The sequence below is a fragment of the Arachis hypogaea genome, chromosome 6 (assembly GCF_003086295.3).
Source record: "Arachis hypogaea cultivar Tifrunner chromosome 6, arahy.Tifrunner.gnm2.J5K5, whole genome shotgun sequence".
Lineage (NCBI taxonomy): Eukaryota > Viridiplantae > Streptophyta > Magnoliopsida > Fabales > Fabaceae > Arachis > Arachis hypogaea.
In genome coordinates, this window is record NC_092041.1 from 104,023,373 (window position 1) to 104,047,355 (window position 23,983).

General features: G+C 34.1%; 2 protein-coding genes across 2 annotated transcripts; both read right to left on the bottom strand.

The window, feature by feature from the left end:
* Window positions 1–272: 272 nt before the first annotated feature.
* On the bottom strand, window positions 273–4,630 carry LOC112697257 (cystinosin homolog). Its single transcript, XM_025750358.2, has 8 exons — window positions 4,121–4,630; window positions 3,907–4,039; window positions 3,345–3,434; window positions 3,108–3,232; window positions 2,060–2,102; window positions 1,680–1,797; window positions 1,545–1,594; window positions 273–663 (listed from the first exon to the last, which is right to left on the bottom strand). Exons 1-8 carry the CDS (start codon window positions 4,237–4,239, stop codon window positions 508–510), a joined length of 834 nt encoding a protein of 277 aa, XP_025606143.1. The 5' UTR covers window positions 4,240–4,630; the 3' UTR covers window positions 273–507.
* A 1,026-nt stretch (window positions 4,631–5,656) lies between these two features.
* On the bottom strand, window positions 5,657–9,121 carry LOC112697258 (succinate dehydrogenase [ubiquinone] iron-sulfur subunit 2, mitochondrial). The gene is made up of 2 exons (XM_025750359.3): window positions 7,691–9,121; window positions 5,657–6,167 (listed from the first exon to the last, which is right to left on the bottom strand). The coding sequence occupies exons 1-2, from the start codon at window positions 8,350–8,352 to the stop codon at window positions 5,996–5,998; spliced, it is 834 nt and encodes a 277-aa protein (XP_025606144.1). The 5' UTR covers window positions 8,353–9,121; the 3' UTR covers window positions 5,657–5,995.
* Between the last annotated feature and the right edge of the window lie 14,862 nt (window positions 9,122–23,983).

Sequence of the window (23,983 nt, forward strand, 5' to 3'; positions counted from 1 at the left end):
TGCAAATTATAATAGCAAATCTAGTGTATTTTTTAGGGAAAAAAAAATTGGTGTTTTACGGGTATGTTTATGAATAATAGACCTACACTCAGGCCGCTAATTTGCACTTCAGGCTAAGCTCCTATAAGATAGATATAGCTTGTGTGTTACAATCATGATTTGGATACAGCTTTTTTTTTTTTTTTTTCAAATGATGATTTATTTATGGCTTTGATTAGATACATTTCTAATTTCGAATTTGATCTTGCGATATCTACAGAGGAATCAGCTTCTTGTGACAAAATAAAAGCCAAGCACTTGATTATATATGTATTCAGGATACAAATTAGTGAATTACCATAAAGAATGTGAAGCTTAAATTATACAACAAATAATACCATTGGTGCTTCAGAAATCTAAACGGCTCCCCGGGAGTATGGCACTATAAAACATATCCTTTGGTTGTTTTGCTACTGATATGAAAATGGGAAGGGACTAATATACACACTATGAAACAGATAATGTGTCTTACACATTCTCTTGTGCTGTTTGATCAGGAGTGACAAGGTGCTCTCTCACTTGTTCATCTTGTTCGGAAGAGTCTACCCACTTGGAGCCTTTTTTAGCAGTTGGATACAACACATAATGTTGTATGATGAAAAGAATATCAAACAATACTGATACCTGCAGTGGTGTAGTCCATCAAAAAGACAAGAACTTTAAAACAGTAATATAAAAGCTTTAATTATTGACTGACCAATGTAAGAATGACTTATGTTTACTGATATTTTTATCTTTTTATTTTTATTTTCATCTTTTTGGATTATAATTTGAATTTAATTTTGATACACTAACAGTGTAAAACATTTTATAGAGTCATTTACTCATCTAATCACATTCATTTTTTTTGTATTACCATTCACACGGTCAATTTAAAAAGTAAGTATTTTTGTTGATGTAGCATTACATAATTGAATGCACATATAAAACTACTTTACTACACCGTGCATCAAAATTAAATTCTTATAATTGTATCCTCTAAGTTATAAATAAATTTGCATAATGAACCTAGAGCAATGGTTTTAAAAATTAAAATAGATAGTTTAGGGTTGCAGCAGAATTAAGCGTCCACCCTTCTCTAACATAAAGAGACTTTTGAAATTAATCTTTTCAAAAAGAAAAATTCTCCTTCCCAACTTCAGAAGGTTTTCCAATTTTTTTTAATAATAGAAAATGGTGGTGTATCCAATACATTGAATACTTTTTTCAATGTTTTAGTTGCATCACTCTCTAGCCATGTTGTGACGGTTTGGAATAGAAACACATAATCTACTATTCTGTTTGAGTGATAAGATCTGTTGCTGTTATACCATCAATTTTTTCCTTAACCGACTTAGAATAGAATTATGAAATATGAATCTAAAGATTATTCGATATCACAATCAGAATGAGAACTTGAACCACCACTGCATGAAAAATTGAAGGAGAAGAAATAGACATAACAAATAAGTAAAACTCAAGAGTTGAGTGAGAGTGAAATGCTCCTCAAACAGAGTTTTCCATACCAGAGATAGCAGCACTTTGCCTATGTTCCCATAAAAGTTAACCCATGAATCTGGAAATTTGACATGTTTAAAATTTGTTAAATGCGAAAATACAGAATCAAATGGCTAGTTATAGCAATAGCAGAGATGACAGACCTTGATCTACAGATTGCACGACCATTTGTAAGTAGTTTCCGACCCCTCCCGAAAAATCAAGTAGAATGTTACCGATGCTAAAGCCATCAGTGCTTTTTCTTAGGAAGTTAAAGATTGCCTAAATTCACAACACAAGTTATTCAAGCGAAATAAATCTAGTCTTGAGACAATGATTATAGGGATTTCAAAAAATAAATAAATAATGAAAATATTCATCTGCCTTTGGAGCATAACCAACAAATTAGTTTCTGATAACAAATTATGTATAAAAAAAAGTCTCTGCTAACAGGTTTTAGTTTAAAAACAAAGAAAATAGATGAAAATGGGATTTCGACAATCATATAAATTCGAAGCAGAAATAAATTTGAAAGAATCCTTACCTGGGGAATATATTTTATAACTGTCATAAATACTTGAATTCCACTGCAATATAATCAATTTAAGAAAAAATTTAGAATGAAATTAAATCACCATTTATATGTCAAAGCATGGTGAAGCTGAAAGAGGAGAACAAATGTAACTCCACAGACTTATGAAAGCTGATATCATCTGACTAAGATACCAACATACACAGTAGCAGGAAAAAGGAACACAACTCTAAGCTGTTGCACTAAGATAATACAATAAATAACCAACAAGTCTAATGGAAGGAACTGGGTACTGGGACACAAAAAGGAACACAATAAGAGTTGTACTTCAAATCATGTCTCCTAGACCCCTAACATAGAAAATGTTTTGTAGATAAGCCTATAATATATTACATATAACCAAAATATGAACCATCTCAAAAGAATTATTCATGAACCTGTCTGACACAACGTTAAATCAAGATTCTTTGGGAGGCTTATCATGTAAGATTAAAAATTTTGTAGGACTCTCAAATTAGAACCAAAATACTCCCATTCAAAGCATCGATCTCTTAACACTCTTCATTACTTATTAGTGCTGACTAACTATATAGATGAAGAGAATTTATTTGCATTGTTGCCTAAATTATTCAAAGTGACTACTTATGAGGATGTCTTCATGTTAAGATGATAACTAAGAACGGCTACATGGTTTGACATGTTTGACTAAACTGCTTAACATAATACTTGTTAATATCTTAACTATCATCTTCACATGAAAACATATTCATGTGAGTAGCCGCCATTATTCAAAATAAGAAATAATCTTTCTCCTGATGTGCAACCAAAGTTCCAGTTAAAGGTGGAAGTATGATGGTCTCAGAATGCACTGAGATATATACCAATACCTACCACATCAGATTCCTCAAATTTATAATAAAACAAAATTAAATTCAACAATATCAAATCTCAATGCACTAAATCCAGTATAACGCTAAGATCACATCAAATCATATATTCTATGGAGTTAAATTGAAGGTTAGAAAGCAGGAAAGGGATGCAAATAAAAGCACAATCATACTTGAAGATGGAGAGAAGCCAGAGCCAGGAATGAGTAGGCAAAGCAATAAAGAAACAGACTGCAGCAGTAAGCCAAGCAACAGAGACAATTCCAATAGAAATTTTGGAGACTTTCTGTTCCCCGCGCTACAATGAGGGGGAAAAAAACAAAAGTACCAAGTTCAGAAAAATAAAAAATTCAAGCAATAGAATGGAGAATCAAAATAATAATCTCAAATGGAGGAGATGTTCATCTTACATCATAGATTGCAATCTGGAATAGGGTGATTGCTGTTAGTACAACAGCATGGATTGAGAAAGCAACATCATTGGCAGCCACAGGTATCATCTGAAATAGATTAATAAAAAGAATCAAAGTCGTAAGAATAAGATTGCTGATTTAAGATCCCCCACATCAAAGATTTCATGAAAATGAGAACCAGATCCTTAACAGTATGGCATGGCACAAAAGAAACGAGTTTAGGTTAATGCTCACTTTGATTCCATATGCTTAAGCCATTTTGTTTTCGAAAATTTTAACAAGTTAAAACACTCCCTATAGATAACAAACATGAGTCCGCACTAAAGCAATAATCCGATTGATGTTTGTTAGCTATATATTGAAATCCGAAATTCACAGTCAAAATAAGTTAACCAATATATATATTTATACACAAATAATAATTTCGTGTGCAGATATCATTTTTGATATGCATGGGGACTAGAATATACATCAGTTAAACGAGTTTTGGTGCATTTCAAAGAAAAGTGAAAACAAATTGAGGTTACTTTGATTAGTGAATAAAAGAGGAAAATCGAACCTCGCCATAACCGTATTTCTTGTAGTATTGGTTCTGAATAGCAGAGCTGAAGTACAGAGAAGCGTTGTATATGAGATAGGAACTGTGCTTTGTCAGATTCAACAGCACGAAATCGAAGTTCAGCCCCACAACACTGAAATTCAACACAAAATGAACATAAGAATAAATAGAAATAAAAAATAAAATAAAAAAGCGGAAAGGTCAAAGGAGGAACCTCTTCCTGCGAAAATTCAAGATGACTTGAGGATAGAAGCTTATGGACCAAGAAAAGAAAGCGAACCAACCCAGGGCTTCGTAGGTGACTTGCAGTGGAAATGAATTCCATGAAGCCATAGTTTCTCACTCTCTTCTTCTTGATTCTCTTCTGTTCCTTCGGTTTCTCAGTTCCTATGAAAAAGTTTCTTCTCAAACTCTATTTATAAGTGGGACCGTGGACCCTTCATAAACTTAGAACTTAGTAATTTTTAATTTTGTTAAATTAAAATTTTTAAATAAAATAATAATATATATTAAATTGATATTAGGAAAAATCAGTAATATTAAAACTTTGCATTTATTTTCAGATAAATAAAAACAGAAAAAAAAATGCACACATTTCAACAACGATATTGAATTGCTCTTGTTGCAATGATTCATCACGTAACTGTGTCTCATCGGTGGATGGCTCGACCATACCCATACTCAAAATCTCATGTTGTAGTTAGACGCTATTGAGGGCAGGTTCATGTTTCTTAATAATTGATAAAATTATTAAATACAAATAGACCAATGAATATAGTTATGGATAGACCAATGAATATAGTAAGATCAGGATTGAATTAGTTTAATTAAATATTTAATAAAATTATTAATACAAATAATTTTATATTGATAATTTAAATAATTTTTAAATCAAAGGCCAGGTTGTTCAGGTTTAAAAACTATAACTATAACTAAAGAAAATTGTGACCATAAATTAATGATTACCTTTTTCATTTTTAGCTTGATCATAATTTAATAGTCACAGTTTGTTTTAGTTACATCGCCGACAAGTCTAAAATCAATATTTTTTGCCATGAATCCATGAAGATAGGTTGTAGTGTATGATCATGATTTATAAACAAGACATTATTTGGGGGTTTTTTTTCCACATAAAAATAGCCTCATTTTTTTTTCTTTCACTTGTCCCTAAGGATTATGAATTTATGATTATATGTAGAGTTTATTTTGTCTATCATTGTAGTAGTTATACTGGTTATCTAAATTTGACAACACTTAGAATATTATTAAAATTAATATCATACTTTTTATTTATACTTTTCAAATTAAAAATTGTTTACAAATATTAAAAAAATACTTTAATTTTATAATAGCCTTGAATTGAAATGATCTTCAACATTTTCCGTAACAAGCAAAAACCACCAAGGAAACCAAAGCTCAATTTAATCAGTCAAAAAGCTAACCGAATCTGGTAAAAAAATATGATAAGCTATTGTATCAACAATTTAGCAAGCAAACTGATAAACAATCAGCAACAACATTGATAGCACAATTTCACTTATAGCAGCCACATGAAAGAGCACTTAATCAATGATATTACACATTGATGAACAATAAAAATTAAAACATAAGTAGCACAAATAACTCAGACCTAAAATTAATGCCAGAACAAATAGTCTTGTATTCCAATTTCCAAGATCTGTAGACCTAAGTGGCTAGACTTCAATATAATGGAGTATTCAGTTGAGGGGGAGATGGAGAAGAAAACAGATTATTTCAAATGAGGATATTCACATGAAAAAACTTCAAAAGAAAGTGTGTCAACTTTAGACAAATTGGTGAAGCCGTGCCTACTACAATAAAATATGATCTTGGCAAAACAAAATCACTGCAGCATGTGTAAATAAAAGGCTACAATCAGTTTGGTATCCAATTGGCCATTAATATTTATTCCAAAAGCAATGAACACTGACCACTCTAAATAAAAGAACGTTTTACAAAAGCGGGATCAGCTTTTTATTGGCTATTTTACCCCCGCATATGAAGGAAAAACAAAATCCCAGCATAAATGATGAAATGCAAACGTCATCATGCCTCTAAAATTAGAATTTCAAGCTTTGGGCTGAAGTGACTTGATATGTTGGATTTGCTTTCCGGGGTTCAAACCCTTTGGGCAAGCACGAGCACAATTCAATATGGTGTGACAGCGATAGAGCTTGAATTCATCATTAATGGCCTCCAATCTCTCCTTAGTGTACTCGTCGCGACTGTCACTTATCCACCTGCAAATTTCATCAGAGACAATGTTTTAGGTTTAAACAACAAAACAAGTGACTAGTTAAAAAAGCTAACAGAATACAGAAGATATAGCACAAAAATTAAATGGGAAAGAAGAAAATAAACACCTTCTAACACTTATGATTCAGTAAGTAAAAAAAGCAATTTAAATTTATCCATTCCTAATAGAGAATGAATTATTTTTAAATCTTTGTTCATCTATGACATTGTTTCTTAGCTAGAACTACCGTAAGACCTACCCATACATCTGATACAAACAAGAAGAAAAGCAGGGAGCTAATAATTCATAGAGCACGACGATAAGTTTGTACATCATGCACTATGCACAATTATCATATAAAAAACTCATGATAAAGCAGAAAAAGTAAGTACTGAAAGACAATATCTACTGCACTCAGTGATCTGCACAACCATAACATGAGTGACTAAAACAGGAGCAACAGTATGCTAAACTACCAAACTAAGATCACATAAATATTTGAAAGCAAACAATACGAATATAGGGGAAACAAAGGGAAGGTAGGTATTAACTACCTACAACTGCAATATCATATTCAGTTACAAAAACGTCAAACTCTTTCGCATCAATCATTTTCATCAAGAACTAACAAACTCTTGGACATACATGCTCAATAACAAACCCCACAGATTTTAAAGCATGCACAACAGAACCATATATCGGGAAGCAACCATTGAATAAGAAACTACTGATTATTTTACAGGCCACAGAACCATCATTTCTTTCTCAATTATGAAGTATGTTCTTGTTCTAGATAAATGTTAGAAGAACAATACCTCAAAAGATTGTCTAATCGAACAAAAATTTTAATCAAGCACACTATGCAGGGAAGACAAAAAGGGTGAATCAAACAAGATCACAAACTAGAGCAAATAGCACACATTACCAGAGATTAATCCCTTGCCAAGGGAAACAGATGAAGCAACATGAAAGCAAGATCCAATTTTTCACTATTAGCATAGAGGAAATCAGGAAGATATCCATAAAAAAAGGCGTTTTCATTTCCATGCAGCCAAAAGAAAAATTGTTATCCAAAGAAATACAACAGCCAAAGAAAGAGCTCAAAGTGTTATCCAATATTGCCGGAACTATAGAGAGATGTTTGATACTAATTACTCAATCATCAAATAATATAACCAAAGAAAAAATAATACAGTTAATATCAACAGTAGAGACTTTCTAATTTCTAAACTCTCAAACAAATTAAGAGTACCACATCTCTCATGCATTTGAAAGGGAGACTGAGAATGGGAGACAGAAACTAAGAGATTGAGACTAAAGATTGAAATTCTGACCACCAAACAGAGTTCCAGTCCCCAGTTCCAGTTCCAGAAACAAACACTACCTAACAGTTCCTATATTTCAGAACAAACTTCTAAACCATAATCCAGAGAAAAATAAAACCAACCACCACCACCATACAGACATAACAACAAACACATAACATGCAAGAAAGCATACTTATATTAAAAAAATAAAAGGTGTTACCTATTAGCGTGGAGCAAGGCGGCAGGGCCCAAATAAGATTCAGGGTTCCACCAGTAACTAGGGCAGGATGTGCTACAGCAGGCACACAGGATACACTCATACATCCCATCAAGCTTGGAGCGGTCCTTCTTGCTCTGAAGGATCTCCTTCCCTGGCACCGACGGTGGGTTCTTCCTCTTCAGCCACGGTTCGATGCTCTTGTACTGGTTATAGAAATTAGTCATATCTACCACCAAATCCTTTATCACGAACATATGCGGCAGCGGTGTGATCGTCGATGCGTTAGACGAAGGGATCTTCGTCAGGCACGCGAGGCCGTTGCAACCGTCGATGTTCATCGCGCAAGAACCACAGATCCCCTCCCGGCACGACCTGCGGAACGTGAGCGACGGGTCGATCTCGTTCTTGATCTTGATGAGGGCGTCTAGGACCATGGGCCCACACTCCTTGAGGTTGATCTCGTAGTTCTTCAGCTCCGGCTTCGACGGGCTGTCCGGGTTCCAACGGTAGATTTGGAACGTCTTCATCGTGGAGGTGCCGCGGGCCTTGGCATCGACCTGCTGGGATTCAGGCTCCGACGCGTGGGCCCGGATTAGGGCCAGCTTAGAAGCCGGGGACGATGGAACCCTAGACAGAGACCTCCTCAACAGCCCGGTTGCCATAGTTGAGAAAGGACCAGAACAGAACAATAGGGACCAAGGAGAAAGGGAAATGGGAAATGAAAATGCCACGTAGGACTTCTTTTTCCCTTAGTGAAAATGGATATTTGTGAGAGGAGCCTCAGATTTTGATAGTCTGGGTTCTTGTGTATTTATATTGCTTGATAATCGGGTATTATTTTTCGTGCCGTGGAGAATGATGTTTGGGAGCAAGGGCGGCGAGAAGGATTTTGGTGATGACGTGGCTTAACGTTGAGCGTTTGTAGAGGGTGTTGCGACGTGGTGACTGGTGAAAGCTGCATTCGTTGTGTATTTTATGGTCGTGAATAGCTGTGTCGCGTGGTCACCATAAGCACCGCTTTTTCTTTTTCAAAAAAGAATTAACTAGAGTAATATATGAAAACAATTTTCAATAAAATTTTAAGCCTATACTTTAATCTTTAAAATATTTTAATTATCAAATTATTGCCTCATATTTTTTTTATTATACAAATTTTAGAAAATTTTATGAAATTTTAAGTTGTTTTAAAATTGTAATCGACTAAATTTTTTCAACCATTCTATATGAACATAAAAAAATAGGTATAATTTGATAATACGTGTTTGATTTTTTTTTAAATTAATGATATTGTTGTAAAAAATTTAATTATAATATTAAAATAGTTTATATTAAAACATTTGATTATCAGTAAAAAATAAAAATAATAAACTAAACATACTGTCATCACAATTAACTTCATCACATCTTTCTTGGCACAAGATTCGGTGGTCCAGGAACCTTTGGACCACTTAGTGGTCCAAGTAGAAAACATGTTTTTAGAGTTTTTTTATCAATTGTTACGTAGTTCTTGAACTAATTTTAATTACAAATCAACCCCATATATTTTATTTAATTATAAAAATAGTTTTTTATTTTATAAATTATTATTTTATCAATTATCTATTATATTTATTAACAATCAAATACAAAAATAACAACCAATTATATCCTCCATTCATCCTAATAATTCCAATTGATTAAATAATTAACTTTGATCTCGTTACGTTCGTCCATGGCTTCCAAATCGTGTTTCCTTGAAATACAATCGATTGGTTTTTCAAAACAATCGATTGAATGATAACTCAATCGATTAGTTTACACTATATCACAAAACAATCGATTGAAAGTTGTAAGGTAGAATGGTAAAAAGCTTATACCAATCGATTGTTTATACTTTCCAATCGAATGAATGCCTCAAAACAATCGATTGTTGTTGTTACTTAATCGATTGAATTCACGAAAACAACATGGATTTGCCAAATACAATCGATTGGAAAGTGATGACATTGAAGTTTTAGCCAAATTCAATCGATTGGTAATGTAATCCAATCGATTGGAAGGTGATGAAGTTGAATGTTTTGCCAATTTCAATCGATTGGTAATGGTACCCAATCGATTGAAATGAAACTGTACACTGAAAATTTATAAATTCACCTTTGCTTCGCATGCTGCAACTAATGCATGTTACATACAAGAAACTAAAAAGCACATAAAATAAAAACAGACAATTAATTACATGATTGTTCTATTTTAAATTTAATCTGTTTGTCCTCTGGTTTTGCGCTACTGAAATAAAATCAAGAAAATAATCCATGTTTAAATCTTGTATGAGGAGGAATTGCTTTGATTCTTTCTTTGATTACGTTGTTGGTTACTTGCAAGTTCAATTTTTGTTTTATTATGTCAATTTTGTTTTATTATATGGTTTGAAACTCTTGATTATTTAATTCATTCTTAAGGAAGATGTCCAAAACAAAATACTGAAAGAAGAGAAAGGAAGAGCTTGTTATTTAGATTGTTTTTTTATTAGTTTAATATTGATGATAATTAATTATAACAAAAATACATAAGGAGTACATAAGATTAACCATAAAATATTTTTTATAATTTTTTATTTTTATTATCAAATTTATATTTTTGTTAATGTTGGTTTTGGTTCTTTCTTTTATTCTGCTACTACTCATTTGATACTACTTTATTTGGACTATTGCTATTTTATTATATTCCATGCATTATAATTTATTTCATTAGGCATTATGGATGTTGAGCATCTTGGTCCTGCGTTTGATTTGATTTAAACATGGATTATTTTCTTGATTTTATTTCAGTGGGGCAAAACCAGAGAACAAACAGATTAAATTTAAAATAGAACAATCATATAATTAATTGTCTGTTTTTATTTTATGTGCTTTTTAGTTTCTTGTATGTAACATGCATTAGTTGCAGCATGCGAAGCAAAGGTGAATTTATAAATTTTCAGTGTACAATTTCATTTCAATCGATTGGGTACCATTACCAATCGATTGAAATTGGCAAAATATTCAACTTCATCACCTTCCAATCGATTGGATTACATTACCAATCGATTGAATTTGGCTAAAACTTCAATGTCATCACTTTCCAATCGATTGTATTTGGCAAATCCATATTGTTTTCGTGAATTCAATCGATTGAGTAACAACAACAATCGATTGTTTTGAGGCATTCATTCGATTGGAAAGTATAAACAATCGATTGGTATAAGCTTTTTACCATTCTACCTTACAACTTTCAATCGATTGTTTTGTGATATAGTGTAAACCAATCGATTGAGTTATCATTCAATCGATTGTTTTGAAAAACCAATCGATTGAATTTCAAGGAAACACGATTTAGAAGCCATGGACGAACGTAACGAGATCAAAGTTAATTATTTAATCAATTGGAATTATTAGGATGAATGGAGGATATAATTGGTTGTTATTTTTGTATTTAATTGTTAATAAATATAATAGATAATTGATAAAATAATAATTTATAAAATAAAAAACTATTTTTATAATTAAATAAAATATATGGGGTTGATTTGTAATTAAAATTAGTTCAAGAACTACGTAGCAATTGATAAAAAAACTCTAAAAACATGTTTTTTATTTGGACCACTAAGTGGTCCAAAGGTTCCTGGACCACCGAATCCTGTGCCATCTTTCTTTTATTAACCCCACTCCCAACAAAAAATAAAAAAATAAAAAAGCAGAACATGAAATATATTTGTGCTAAATTCTCTTATTCTACTGTCAACAGATCCTACAAAAGAAGCATAACAAAAGTAACATATAACATTACATTTGTTCTAATTTTCCTTTAAAATATGACAAAATTAAAAAAATTTCTCAGCAAAAAAATGACAATTACCAATTTTCGTCCCAAACATGTCTTGTATCCTCTATGAACACACAAATACACACAGACTATTGTCCAATACTATAAGCTCCCACTTAATGACTAATAATATAATCATCATTCAAAATCATACATACTTAATAGAGTATGTATAGTTTTTAAATTATCAAATTTTTACCATTACTTTCAAATCATAATTACACATTAAAAACAAAAAAAAAATTCTTAGCCAAAAAGACGAAAGAAAAAAAAGAGATGAGACAGGAATAGAAACCATAATTAAATGACATAGCATAATCAGGAGTATACACAAAATAATCAAATTTGGTAATTCCAACCTTCACAATCATTAATTTCAAGAAAAACAATTGACAGGAATTAAGTGTTCTAAATCAAAGTCTCTATTTATATTAATAATAATAGTTGGAGAAAGCAAGAAACAGTTTTGTTCACACACCTTCACTAACAATGAAATGGATATAACATTAACATTAAGCTGAATTTTTACCCAATAAAATTAAATGAATAAATAAACTATACAATGAAACGGCCCACCTTCATTATGAACTCAAGTTCTTATTATTGACAATGCAACCACTGAAATACAATGAAATGGATATTACAAAATTTATTGATGTGGAAACATAGAAAAAAACTGCCAATTAAAATTTGGATTATTACGCTTGTTGGAAAAACTCAACACAGGTTTAAATCAAGAATTTGTCTAACAGCAGAAGCACCAAAAATAATTTTCCCACAACTTGTACGATTAATGGACAATACCAAAGATACTCCAAGCAGCAAATATAATGGCAGAAAATTAAATAATCAGACACCAGAATTTTAACGTGGAAAAACTCCCAAAAGAGGGACAAAAAACTCACGGGACCTAGTCCAGAAAAATCTTCCACTATCAGAATAATGGGTACACAAATAGTCTTCCTAGTGACACTAGGGCATCTCAACAATCAACAAAATACATCACCAAAACTGGTGGAATCAACATATTCCTCCACAAAGTGGGTATCTCAAATCAAGCAAAAAGAGAAGGCAATACAACAAATAAGTTATATCCTAATGTTCATCTCTACACCAGGAATAACATACTAAAATTTCATAAAAAATGGAGCAAGTTTACCAAGTCAATGTGATCAAGGTTGGCTTGCCCTTTTCCCCCAAATTTCTCTTCTCCTTCGTCGCTGTTTTTCCTTTCATTCAAGAGAATGAAAACTCTTCTCTCTCACCGTGGCTGTTAGCCACTTCTTTTATTTATTTATTAGTTTTTTTTTTCTTTTTAAACTTGTGGGCCCCACTTAGTTTGGGGACCCACCAACAAATCTCCCTCTCACTAACTAAGTGGGGATAGGCTGCTCTACCAAGTCTGCCTTTTCTTTGCAGGAATCAAACTTCACTGCAGGTAAACTCTTAGTCATCATATCTGAACCATTATCATCAGTATGGATCTTCTCAAGTGCATATGACTTCATCTCAAGCGCTTGACGTATCCAATGATACCTCACCTCTATATGCTTCGATCTAGAATGAAACGTCGAATTCTTGCTGAGATGGATAGCACTCTGACTGTCACAAAATAACACAAACTTCTCTTGATTGATGCCTAACTCTTGTAGGAATTTCTTCATCCACAAGAGTTCCTTAGAAGCTTCAACAACAGTAATGTATTCTGCCTCTGTAGTAGACAAAGCAACACATTTCTGAAGTCGGGATTGCCACGACACAGCTCCCCCTGCAAAAGTCATCATATATCCAAAAGTAGACTTTCTTGAATCAAGATCCCCAGCCATATCCGCATCTGTGTAACCATCTAACACAGGTTGGCCACTCCCAAAGCATAAACAAACTCTGGAAGTACCATTAAGTTATCTGAGAATCCACTTCACTACTTGCCAGTGTTCCTTGCCAGGATTAGAGAGAAACCGACTAACAACTCCAACAGCATGAGCAATATCTGGCCTGGTGCAAACCATAGCATACATCAAACTGCCAACTGCAGATGTATATGGAATCTTCTTCATTTCCACTTTCTCTTTCTCACTTGTAGGACATTGCTGCGAACTCAGCTTGAAATGACTAGCAAGTGGAGTACTAACAGGTTTGGAATTACTCATGCTAAACCTCTCTAAAACTTTCTCAATGTACTTCTATTGCGACAACCACAGTTTCCCATTCTTCCTGTCACGAGTGATACTCATGTCAAGGATTTTCTTTGCAGGACCCAAATCCTTCATAGCAAAGGATCTGTTCAAGTCTTTCTTAATACTTTCAATCTTCTTAGTGTCATGACCAACAATCAACATGTCATCAACATAAAGCAAGAGAATTATAAAATCACCATCAGAGAATTTCTTAACATAGACACAATGATCAGAAGAAGTCTTACTATACCCATGACCTTCCATGAAGGAATCAAACTTTGTGTACCATTGCCTTGGCGCTTGCTTCAACCCATATAAGCTCTTCTCAACTTGCATACAAGGTGTTCCTTTCCTTTAACCTCGAAACCCTCTGGTTGCTCCATATAGATTTCTTTATCTATGTCACCGTGAAGGAATGCAGTCTTCACATCAAGCTGCTCAACCTCTAAATTCAAGCTAGCCGCCAATCCAAGCACAACTCGAATAGAGGACATATTCACAACTGGAGAGAAAATCTCCTCAAAATCAATACCTTTCTTTTGCTCAAAATCTTTCACAACCAATCGAGCTTTGTATCTTGGCCGTGAGACATTTTCATCAGCTTTCAATTTGAACATCCATTTATTCTTGAATGCTCTCTTACCCTTCGGCAACTTCACCAATTTAAAAGTATGATTCTCATGCAAGGATTTCATTTCTTCCTGCATGGCCTTCAACCAATCTTCTTTATGCTCGTCAGACATAGCTTCCTGGTACCTCTCTGGCTCCCCAGTTTCAGTGTTCATCACATACTCATGAGGAGAGTATTTCTGAGAAGGATGACGCTCTCTAGTAGATCTTCTCAGTTCAGGTTCAACTGGTGGTTCAGGTGGAACTTCAACATCTGGCACCTCAGGTTGAGGTGTAGGTTCATCATGCAAATCATCACCAACATTATCAACTTGTACATCTCCCCCATCAACAGAAGGGCTAATGGAAGGACTAGGTTCATCACCAACAGAACGTCTAACAGTTACTGTTGGCTTATCTGTCTTCTCAAGATCTTCAATAGTTTGGTCTTCAAGAAAAATCACATCTCGGCTTCTAATTATCTTCTTGCTCTCCGGATCCCATAATCTGTAACTAAAGTCTTCGTGACCATAACCCATGAAGATACACTGCTTTGACTTCCCATCAAGTTTAGACCTTTCATCTCTTGGAATGTGAACAAAAACTCTACAACCAAACACTCGCAAGTGACTATAGGAGACATCTTTCCCTCTCCAAACTTTCTCGGGAACATCACCATTAAGTGAAACTGAAAAAGAAAGATTGATCAAATCTACTGCAGTCCTCATTGCTTCACCCCAAAAGATTTAGGCAACTTTGCATGAGAGAGCATACATCTGACTCTATCATTGATAGTGCGATTCATTCTTTCAGCAACTCCATTATGTTGAGGAGTCTTAGGAACCGTCTTCTCAAGCTTAATCCCATGTCCTTTACAATACTCTTCAAACGGACCCCTGTATTCACCACCATTATTTGCTCGAACACATTTCAATTTCCTTCCTGTTTCTCTTTCAACACTTGCATGAAAGTGTTTGAAGATTCCGAGCACCCGGTCTTTAGATTTCAAAACAAAAGCCCACACTTTTCGAGAATAATCATCAATAAAAGTAACAAAATATGATGCACCACCTAGTGTCTTAGCATCCATAGTACAAACATCAGTGTGAACTAAATCTAGAACATGTGATCTCCTATGAGGTCCAGAATTATGAAATGATACTCTAGCATGCTTTCCAACAAAACAAGGAGTGCAAGTACTTAAAGTTGTACCTTTCACTGGAAGTGAGTGCTTCTTAGCCAAGACGCTTAGTCCTTTCTCGCTCAAGTGACCAAGACGTATATGCCACAAATCAGAAGAGGAATCATCAGCTACATTCATCTCTTCTTTGCACAACTTTGCTTGCAATCGGTAGAGAGTAGTAAGACTATTGTCTTCTCTAGCAACAATGAGAGCCCCTTTGGTAATCTTACATTTTCCACTACCAAAGGAAGTGCAATACCCCTCTTGATCCAATGCCTTCACTGAAATGAGATTGAACCGCATATCTGGCGCATGCCTAACATTCTTCAACTGCAACTTGCATCCCATGTTAGTTTCAAGCCACATATCACCCATACCAATGATATCACACACTCCTTTATCTCTCAATTTGATCTTGCCAAAATTTCTAGCAGTATAAGAAGTGAAAAATTCATGTTTTGGAGTGACATGACATGAGGCACCAGAGTCCATAATCCAAGTGGAATCATCACAGACAAGATTCACATAATTTTCATCATATGTGATAAGAACATCTTCATAAACAATAGCAGTAGTTTTTTTATCACTATTTTTACCTTTGTCTTCGTTTCTTCCCCTTGATTGTTCTCTTTTCAAAAACCTACAATACCTCTTGATATGCCCCGGCTTGCCACAAAGGTGACAAATGAACTCCTTTCTTGGCTTGTACTTTTCTCTTGACTTGCTTCGACTCTCTGACCTCTCAGAACTGTGAGGTTTTCTACTTTGACTTCTCCCCTGTGACTCTGAAACAAGTACTTCTGACTGGGAGGAGGCATTAGTCAAACCTCGCTCTCTTCTTCTGGCTTCTTCATTCAACATGCTCTCTTTAACCATTGCTAACGTCAACTTTCCTTTTGGAGCTGAGTTAGTCAGTGTCACAACCAGAACTTCCCAACTATAAGGCAAAAAGCTCAACAACAACAAGGCTTGCAACTCATCATTCAAAGTGATCTCATTATTTGTCAGTTGGTTCACTGTCTCCTGAAAAATGCTTAAGTGCTCCGGCATTGATTTACCTTCAACATACTTCTTATTGACAAGCTTCCTAATCAAGAATGCTTTGTTTTGCACATTCTTTCTCTCATATAACTCCTTCAATTTCTTCCACATCTTCTCGGCATTCGTTTCGGTGTCAACATGTGGATACACACTAAGATCAAGCCATTGCCTAATCAAAGCAACTGCCTTCCGATTCAGTTTCTTCCATTCAGTATCGAATTTAGTACCTTTGGATTTATCCCCATCCACATGATCATACAAGTCATTGCTATACAGCATATCTTCCATGAGGGTCTTCCAAATTGAATAATTTTGGGAATTCAATTTGACCATATTCGGTCCATGAGTATTTTCCTCCATTTAATCAGCATAGAGACAAACAACCAAAGCTCTAGATACCACTTTGTTGGGAAAACTCAACACAGGTTTAAATCAAGAACCTATCTAACAGCAGAAGCACCAAAAATAATTTTCCCACAACCTGTACGATTAATGGGCAATACCAAAGATACTCCAAGCAGCAAATATAATGGCAAAAAATTAAATAATCAGACACCAGAATTTTAAGGTAGGAAAACCTCCAAAAGAGGGACAAAAAATCCATGGGACCTAGTCCAGAAAAATCTTCCACTATCAGAATAATGGGTACACAAATAGTCTTCCTAGTGACACTAAGGCATCTCAACAATCAACAAAATACATCACCAAAACTGGTGGAATCAACATAAATCCTCCATAAAGTAGGTATCTCAAATCAAGCAAAAAGAGAAGGCAATACAACAAATAAGTTATATCCTAATGTTCATCTCTACACCAGGAATAACATACTAAAATTTCATAAGAAATGGAGCAAGTTTACCAAGTCAATGTGATCAAGGTTGGCTTGCCCTTTTCCCCCAAATTTCTCTTCTCCTTCGGCGCTGTTTTTCCTTTCATTCAAAAGAATGAAAATCTTCTCTCTCACCGTGGCTGTTAGCCACTTCTTTTATTTATTTATTATTTATTTTTCTTTTTTTTTTCTTTTTAAACTTGTGGGCCCCACTTAGTTTGGGGACCCACCAACAATGCTAACATAGTTCCCATTAGACTCTTATATGGAAACATGGAGAAACATATTTCAGCATCTGAATCCTATTCTCGACAGAAGACGTAAAATACTTACTTAACGCATCTCACTGTGTTTATTGAGCCTGAAATTCCACTTGACTAACAAAGAAATATTGATTTACCCATCTCGTTGAAAATACAGATGCAATGCAAAAAGAAATGGTATCAAAATGAGCAAACGAACTACTCTTGCATTCATGGATCAAAGAGAAAAAGCACAACAAAGAAGTAGTTTTGACAGAAGAATGTACGTAACGCTTGCAATGCAAAGCCAAAAAGTTTCAACATTTACCCACATGACTCAATAGAAATAATAAGCAAACCCATGAAAATATATTACTCTCGGAAAAAAGTCATCTACACACTTGTTCTAATAAGCAAAAAGCAAAAAAATTGGGAGGTACTCTATAGTTAATAAGAGACAAACACAATAAGCTATCCAACAACATATAAGGAAAAAATGAACAACTATCAAATGCACAAAAATCTTAATAAACCCAAAAATGTCCAGAACAGAGAAAATTTACAAAATAGCTTTCATGATAAATTTTATTAATACAGCAAAATCACCATAGATGTATTTAACTCATATTCAAGAAAAGAATTTCTTGCCAATCATTGTGTGACTCCAACAACTAGGCATTGCATTGCAATTTAAGCACTCTAAAATAGCTAAATTTTCAGTTCTGGAATCATATTTGCGGGCCATTTGGTTTTTTTACAAACTATAGTATCAGTCTTATTTTATCAATTTTTATCAGCCCCTAGAATGATGCATGACCACAGAAAAAACAGCAACATTCAACTCCAAATGCAAAAAAAAGTATAACAAAAAAAGTGAAATTTATGGTTCTGCAGATTCAACAGTTTTATTCTTACATTATTTTTATTCTTATGTCATGTTGGGACTTTTATATCAGACAAGATACTTTATTAAGAATAACATTACAAATTTTTCAGTATTACAAATACTGTACATTGATCATGTTGGGGCTTTTATATGTATAGTTTGCTTTCTATTTTATTGATGTTATAGTGCGTAATACTAAAATTCAACTTGAAGACCATTTTTTTCCATTAAGTAAATACCAAAATTTTGATATTTGTAATAAAGCAGTTTCAAATATTGCAGTAACTTAACAAAGGATCCATTTGAAGCATATATTTGATCATAAGAGAGCAAAACTACTTTGATTGCTTTAGAGATATGATGAATGAATTTTACAATTTCATACACATTTTTAAGAAGTCATTCATATGCACTCCCACTAACCTGCACTTTTTCCTTCCTTTGTACCTCTAATAATCTTAGTTGTGCAAAATTAACTATGAACAACTGATTTAAAATTCTATCCTAAATCAACAATAATCTTCATTAGATTTGATAAGAGATTCCTAACAAATAGACAAAAGTTAAAAAAACGGCTATCAAAAAATCAAAATCATAATTTTAAATTTATTAGATTGAGCTATATTACCACTCCAAAATTGATAGACTGATCTTTTATAATATATACATAAAGTACTCTGTGTATAGCAAAAACTTTTTATTTGACGTAATTATTCAAACTATCAATTATTTGAAAAATGCTTCTCTTCTGAGCTAAAAGTATAACCAATAATGCACTGTCTCATGTCCTATTTTGCACCTACTTACTATATACTAAAACCTTAGACAAAAGATGCCAACAGTTTCAACTTCTTTTGAGTCTCAAATATTCAAAATTTCTCACTCTACACTTCTCACTTCAATGCTAGTGGAAACTCTAAATCAGTTAATAATAATAATAATAATAATAATAATAATAATAATAATAATAATGTAGCAACTAATACTGGTCCATGTCTATACAAATCCAAATCCCCTTAATTGAATTTATTCCTAGTTTAAATTGTAGGTTGGAATTTAGGTAATAACTTAAGCTTCATACTAACATAACTGTATCCAGATTTATAAATCTCCAAACAGTGCCCTTTTATGCAACATCTATTGAAAAATGCAAGTAAAATTATTGTAAAATAGTTTCCTAATATCACCGCAATTTAATATATAATGGACAATCAAATAGACACATGATTTTCAGGTTTAAAAGATGCATATGATTTTAAACTAATCAAACTTTTAAAAAATAACACTAAAATTATTTTCCCTAATATAATGTCAAAAAATCAATGAAAATATTTGCCATACCCTGAGTTATGAGGTGCCTTCCATAAATGTTTAAGCTGTGCAGGTTTCCTGAAGGTACAATCCCACAATTTCTTCCAATCTTTTCAATTTTGTCCTCTTTAAGCACTTCTTCTCCAAGGCCTTCCCCTCCGCTATGGTGGGGGTGTAGTACCCGCTTCCGTCTTGCGAGACCACCACATGTGTCTCTGTCTCATTCACTTTTCCCGCCAAAATCCTTTCATCCAGCGTCGTCACTCACTGTCAAAACCCGAGTAAGCTCCAGCACCGGTGCACTGGCGCATGAAACTTCGAAATCAGCCCTAAGATCTTCGTTGCAATCGCCAAAAAGAAAAGAAGCAGCAGATTAAAGACAAATAAATGTTTTCTGTGATTTTAAAAAAACTACATTTTAAAAAAATTACCTCTGCGACAGCGCCGATGGCAAGAGATCTCCATTCTATTCACCGGTGTCGTCAACTTACTGCCAGCTGCTGCTGTTTCACTGACGGTAGTAACACCACTTACCACTGTCGATATTCTTCATCTTCACTGCTGCATCAACAGCTACCATTATTATTCTTCATCTTTGTTGTGTTTACTTACTCAATCAGAGAATAAGAGCGAGTGAGTAAGAGAGAGGAGAAAGAGAGAACACAGAATATCAACGCTTGTTATATATTACATGATAAATTTAAAGTTCAAATATCCCGCCCAACCAATCTATCTAAACACTTTCATTCAAAGTCAAAGGGTCACTTGTCGCATAATGAAACCCAACCCTTGTCAGCCAACCAACTAGGTAATGCTTTCTTATTATATATAGAAAGAAGAAAGATTTTGTTTCTATGTTCATATTTCTCATCCAATGTGAGACACAGAGCTGTAATTCTCGGTGGGGAGGAGTAGGTGGCGCCGGAAGGGGAGAAGACTTCCTCCAGCGGTGTCGTAGAGAATAAAGGGTTGAGAGAGAGAGAGAGAGAGAGAGAGAGAGAGAGAGAGAGAGATAGAAAGAAAGAGAGAGAAAGACAGAATGAACATGGCCAACTGAATTGCTCCATAACATCCAAAGGTCCGAACATGGCTTAATCTTGCAGCTTCTTCACACACTCTGGAGCGCCAATAATAAACTGCTGGTCAACGTGAGGAATTGACGCCAAAGATGGTGATACCACGCGGCGAGGCACTGGAAGTGTTAAACAGCGACGATCCAACCCCCCACTGCTCTGAATCAGACAGCTTTGCCCATTGCTTTGAATCGGTTTTTTTTCTTTTTCTAAAAGGTGAAATCACTTTTTTTTCTAATATCTACTTTGATTTGGAAAAACATGCGCAACATCAATATTCATTTTCATCTTCATTAAATTTTGAATTAAAAGTTGATTTGAAAAAAAATGATTTTTTCTTTTCCTTAGTCTTGCTCTGTAATACTGGAGCAGCAGCATTTTAGGGATGAAAATTTTGCCTAAATTCTATATAAACCTAGGCAAATTGAAAAAGTTTCATTTCATAAATAATGTTGTAACTATATGAGATTATTCTCTTTGTTTTTGCAGTAGCACAAGTTCTGTTAACAATTCAAATGCTCAAAGATGAGGTAATACAGTTCTTTAATTTGGTGTTTCTATTCTTTTTATTTTTACTTGTGCTTTTTTGGAGACAAATAAAGAAGCATAACATTGATGCACCAAGCTAATAATCCATTTTGCATTTGTAGTAATATATAGAAGTCGTCGGCAAAGGAGCTTTCCTAACTGTGTATCCATTGCTTTTGCTTCCTTAACGTACGTGTTTCTTTTAGTAGTAGTAATCCACACTTTTTTGCTTCCATTGATGAATAATGCTTTGAGGTGCGTCCATGCTTTGTTGCCTCTGTATTGTTCTAACATCTTTGATTTGGTTCTTTCAGGTGCAAGTTTTGTTTGATGATGCTGGAAAGCGTATTGATTTAGCCACACTCTTTATACCGTATAGGTTTGTTAATTATTCGTAAAAATGAAGACATGATGTGTTGCTAGATTTTTGCTCATATTCATTTAGAAATTATTCAAACTCATTATGTCATGGCATATTGGTTGGCTTGACATTTTCCTGACTGCATTTGACATTGCATCCATTTACATGTGTGCATTGAATTTAGGTTTGCACAAGGTTTGGTATTAATGATGGAAACTTTTGGGGTGCTCATACTACCGAAATTTGGTTGGAGTCCAGATAACAGATATATCGGTAGGATTATCTTTTCCTGATTTGTTATTTCCAGTGGCACTTTACTGGGTTTTTGAGTGCTAAATTCATGATTTTCAATTGAGAAGTTACATGTTTTATTTATTAATTGCTCTAGAAAATAATAAACAAATAGATTTGAGTTTTGAAATGATATAATTTTAAATTCTGACATATAGAGAAGAAAAAATAAATCTTTGTATGTTATATCCATTTCATTTTGACAAATTAGATCCAACACTAAAAGGATAAAGTGTGATGGAATTCAAAGGTCCAAGAACAAAGCTCATCCATTCTTATTCACCTGCTTCTATGAATTTGGTAACATTTAAAATTTATATGTATTTAGCTTATAATAAACTAAGTGGTGTATTCAGTGTCCCTTATCGTTTCATCTGTAGCTTTGGTCTATAGAAATTTAGCATTGTGAGTTATCATATCTTTTGTCTAATTGGCATATTTTTGGAAATTTTTTGGAAGGTTGATGGGCAGAACAACTAAAAATTAGTAAAAGAAACTACAGAACACATATTACTAGCATTAGTGTTGGGAAAACCTCAACAAAAGGTTCAAAACAAGAACATGTCTAACAGCGGAAGCACCAAAAGTAAATTTTCTCATAACCTATGCAATTAAATGGGCGATACCAAAGATACTCCAAGCAGCAAATATAATGACAGAAATTAAATAATCAGACACCAGAATTTTAACGTGGGAAAACCTCCAAAAGAGGGACAAAAAAACCCACGGGACCTAGTCCAGAAAAATCTTCCACTATCAGAATAATGGGTACACAAATAGTCTTCCTAGTGACACTAGGGCATCTCAACAATCAATAAAATACATCATCAAACTGATGGAATCAACATAAACCCTCCACAAAAGTGGGTATCTCAAATCAGGCAAAAGAGAAGGTAATACAACTAACAAGTTATATCCTAATGTTCATCTCTACACCAGGAATAACATACTAAAATATTATAAGAAATAGAGCAAATTTACCAAGTCAATATGATCAAAGTTGGCTTGCCTTTTCCCTAAATTTCTCTTCTCCTTCGACGTTGTTTTTCCTTTCATTCAAAAGAATGAAGCTTCGTTGCTTTCTTTTCAAAACATAAAGAAAGCTTCTCTCTCTCCCGTGACCTTTTTAGTCACTTCTTTTATTTATTTATTATTTGTTTTTATTTTTTTCTTTTAAAACTATGGGCCCCACTTAGTTGGAGACCCACCAACAAATCTTTTTTTCACTAACTCAAGTGGAGATAGGCTGCTCCACCAAACCCGCTTTCTCTTTGTAGGAATCAAACTTCACTGCAGGTAAACTCTTAGTCATCATATCTGAACCATTATCATCAGTATGGATCTTCTTAAGTGCATATGACTTCATCTCAAGCGCTAGACGTATCCAATGATACCTCACCTCTATGTGCTTCGATCTGGAATGAAATGTCGTCTTCTTGCTGAGATGGATAGCACTCTGACTGTCACAAAATAACACAAACTTCTCTTGATTAATGCCTAACTCTTGTAGAAATTTCTTCATCCATAAGAGTTCCTTAGAAGCTTCAACAACAACAATGTATTCTGCCTCTGTAGTAGACAAAGCAACACATTTCTGAAGTCGAGATTACCACGACACAGCTCCCCCTGCAAAAGTCATCATATAACCAGAAGTAGACTTTCTTGAATCAAGATCCCTAGCCATATCTGCATATGTGTAACCATCTAACACAGGTTAGCCACTCCCAAAGCATAAACAAACTCTGGAAGTACCATTAAGGTATCTGAGAATCCACTTCACTGCTTGTTAGTGTTCCTTGCCAAGATTAGAGAGAAACCGACTAACAACTCCGACAGCATGAGCAATGTCCGGCCTGGTGCAAACTATAGCATACATCAAACTATCAACTGCAGATGCATATAGAATCTTCTTCATTTCTGCT

Bases quoted from the DNA above. Each gene is read 5' to 3' on its own strand.
- LOC112697257 (XM_025750358.2), bottom strand. From the start codon at position 4,239: ATGGCTTCATGGAATTCATTTCCACTGCAAGTCACCTACGAAGCCCTG. The intron at 3,233-3,344 runs GTAAGATGAACA...CCCTCATTGTAG, and splicing joins TCCAGATTGCAATCTATGAT to CGCGGGGAACAGAAAGTCTC. The intron at 2,103-3,107 runs GTATGATTGTGC...ATTATATTGCAG, and splicing joins TGGCTTCTCTCCATCTTCAA to TGGAATTCAAGTATTTATGA.
- LOC112697258 (XM_025750359.3), bottom strand. From the start codon at position 8,352: ATGGCAACCGGGCTGTTGAGGAGGTCTCTGTCTAGGGTTCCATCGTCC. The intron at 6,168-7,690 runs GTAACACCTTTT...TGAAATTTGCAG, and splicing joins GCCTTGCTCCACGCTAATAG to GTGGATAAGTGACAGTCGCG.